This window comes from Limulus polyphemus, unplaced genomic scaffold (genome assembly GCF_000517525.1).
Source record: "Limulus polyphemus unplaced genomic scaffold, Limulus_polyphemus-2.1.2 Scaffold538, whole genome shotgun sequence".
In the NCBI taxonomy this organism is placed as follows: Eukaryota; Metazoa; Arthropoda; class Merostomata; order Xiphosura; family Limulidae; genus Limulus; species Limulus polyphemus.
In genome coordinates, this window is record NW_013666148.1 from 335,118 (window position 1) to 338,589 (window position 3,472).

At 33.1% G+C, this 3,472-nt stretch overlaps 1 protein-coding gene across 1 annotated transcript in view; it reads left to right on the top strand.

Annotated features, from left to right (window-relative positions):
* The window catches only part of LOC106458957, a 29,709-nt gene that overhangs the window by 18,822 nt on the left and 7,415 nt on the right, over positions 1 to 3,472 (top strand). The window contains exon 6 of the mRNA XM_013918526.1: positions 1,210 to 1,313. Coding sequence (XP_013773980.1) covers positions 1,210 to 1,313 — 104 coding nt within the window. The remainder of the gene's footprint in view (positions 1 to 1,209; positions 1,314 to 3,472) is intronic.

Below are 3,472 nucleotides of genomic sequence, written 5' to 3' on the forward strand. Positions count from 1 at the left end.
GGTAAATATCAACAATGTAATACCTTACTAATACCTGGGAAATACCAACAATGTAATACCTCACTAATACCTGGTAAATATCAACAATGTAATACCTCACTAATACCTGGTAAATATCAACAATGTAATACCTCACTAATACCTGGTAAATATCAACAATGTAATACCTCACTAATACCTGGTAAATATCAACAATGTAATACCTCACTAATACCTGGTAAATATCAACAATGTAATACCTCACTAATACCTGGTAAATATCAACAATGTAATACCTTACTAATACCTGGGAAATACCAACAATGTAATACCTCACTAATACCTGGTAAATATCAACAATGTAACACCTCACTAATACCTGGTAAATAACAACAATGTAATACCTCACTAATACCTGGTAAATATCAACAATGTTATACCTCACTAATACCTGGTAAATATCAACAATGTAATACCTCACTAATACCTGGTAAATATCAACAATGTAATACCTCACTAATATCTGGTAAATATCAACAATGTTATACCTCACTAATACCTGGTAAATATCAACAATGTAATACCTCACTAATACCTCTGTAATAATCATTCATTTATCTTAGACCAGGTTCGTTATTTTCTTTGAATGGTAGAATTGGTTGAAATGCTGATCAGGTAGCTTTGCTGTCATTATTTCTCACTCTGTGTTGTCACTGTCAGCTGAGAAAGTTTATAGTAATGAAATGTTATTATATAAGATGCTTTTTTTTACTTTTAGCAGTTACTGAAATGATATTTTCATTAAGAACTTGAGACTAAAGTAGAAAAATAGATATGTTTTGTTTATATAAATGGTTTAAAGATATTATTATATTAAACTGAATATCCGAATAAGTAAACAAAAACAGCTAAAAAACTTTTTTAAGGGTAATATTTTCCTTCCTTTCGCTACAAATATGGGTGATAATGTTTGATTTTAGTATGTTGGAATGTTTATTGTAAACAATATATATATAGAGATAAGTTTGTTTGTTTGTTATACAATGGGATATCTGTATGGTATCCACCACGAGGATCGAAACCCGGGTTTTAGCCTTCAGACTTACTGCAGAGCCACTGGGGGGGGAATATAGTAAAGCTAGAAATCTTAAGTTAATTATATGATATTACAATGTCATATTGTCATATAATGTCTTTTCGTCTTCAGTAATAATATTTTAATACTTACAGAAACATGTAGTTGAACAGTTTGCACTTCTTCAGAAACCTGTAGAGCTTTCACCATTCTTCAAACCATTTTTGTCCTTCCCGGAGTCAGTACCATCTACAGAACAGTAAGATGATTATTTTTATAATACAGATAGAATTATTACTTTTAATGTTTAATAAGTTATATTTTCTTAATATTCTCTAACTAAGAGATTTGATTACGTTTTTTCTTTTCTTGAAAAAGTTGATTAGACTTGTATGAGGGCCAACAGTTTCTTATACAGTGTTCAGTACGTTATATTGAAACAATTTTGAATATACAAGTCAGAGAGTAATATGACAAACATAGCATACATATAGTTGCGATGGAACGGAATGTATCCGAAGTACATTTTTCACATTGTTTGGCATTATTTAGGAAATCTGATAACACCGAATACTGATCCATTTTGGATAGTTATGTAACAGTGCTTTCTGACGTAAAATATTCATACACTCAGGTCGCAAATATGTGTTGAGATCGAAGACGGGATATGAATTATACTTAAAGAAATTGAAAAACAAAGGAATATGCATAAGGCAACCCCAGTTGTGCAAGCAATGTGCGGCGCCATTTGATAAGTGAGAATCCACGAGTATAAGGTTCAGTGGTAACGTTGTCCATGTGGCCCAAGTAACAGTACGCAACATACTTAAGAAGGATTTCCATCTGAAAAAACGACATAATTCACGATACATACGCTAATTCCACGCCATATATATATATTTAACTGTTCTATGCCTCAGGTAGATTGAATATGAAGTGGATATTAATGCTCTTTTACACAAAGTTTCCAAATGCAGCGGGTTTCTGTGCGATCGGATTGTTGAAACTGGCACGGGAAAACTATATTTCTCGTACACTAGATGGATTATGGCAAGCCTACAGGGAGGAGAGGTGTGCTTTAAACATGACAGGCTTAGGACTTAGCGTTTTATAAGACTCAAAAATGATTTTAATCTAACGCAATAAACTTCTGTAGTTAGTTTTTAATACAAGTAGTGTTAGAGTTCGTATTTTAAGCCCCCCAGTAGCACAGTGGTATGTTTGCGGACTTACAACACTAGAAACCGGGTTTCGATACCCGTGGTTGGCAGAGCACAGATAGCCCATTGTGTAGTTTTGTGCTTAATTCCAAACAAACAAACAAAAATCGTATTATAAATAAAGAAGATAAATGAGCTGAAACACAAAAACATTAAAAGGATCACTGGATACATCAGTGTCCAAAACCCATTATTAGAGTTAGTGTCCATATAATGTTTCATCGAAATACTTAAAAAAAACATTAAGTGTTTTGACAGTAAATCCAGAACAATAAGATTAACAGAAACAAATTGGCTGATCCATATGCAAACAACATTATCTTTTATAGTAATACTCAATTTTTGTCTGTCCTGAAAATGCGCGCGCACTTCATTTTAACGGATGTAAACTAAAGGCGGATGAAAATATACTTTAGCAGACATTTTGTACGACAACGTATTAAAAGCTAATCAAAGTTGTAAAAGATTTCTAACGCTACATCGTAGAATAACATTATGCGTTTGTTTAGTGATAATATTAAGCACGGTAAATCTTAGCCCCAACTAAAAATATAGCAAAAAAAAACATACACAAGTTACAGTGTTAATATATCTCTTTATCGAATATAGGCTGTAATTAGTAAAGGCTTAACTAATGTTAGGCCTAAGACAAGTGGACTTATAAAATTCCGCATCTGTGATTAGAAATTGTTTGTATTATTCTAGAAATTAAAGATGTACTGTTGCAATAAAGATTCTAATTTGATCACAAATGTTTAGTAAAAATATATGGCCTTTTTACCCAATCTAACTGTAAGGTAATTTCATGTAAATTATGATTCTATTATAAGGTTTTAGCTTTTTAGTGCATTATATTTGCAAAAAAAGAAAAAAGAAATATGTTACTGATTATTTGTCGTTAAGCGCAAAGCTGTATAATGGGCTAATTGTACTGTGCTCACTGAGAAAATTGAATAGTGAATTCTTATGTTACAAGTCTTCAGTCTACTACTAACAACATTAAATAATTAAAGCCTGGCATGGCCAGGTGGATATGGCGCTCGACTCACAATCTGAGGGTCGCGGGTTCGAATCCGCATCCCACCAAACATGCTCGCTCTTTCAGCCGTGGGGGCGTTATAATGTGACGGTCAATCCCACTATTCGTTGGTAAAAGAGTAGCCACCACCCACCGCCAACTCTTTGATGACTAGCTGCC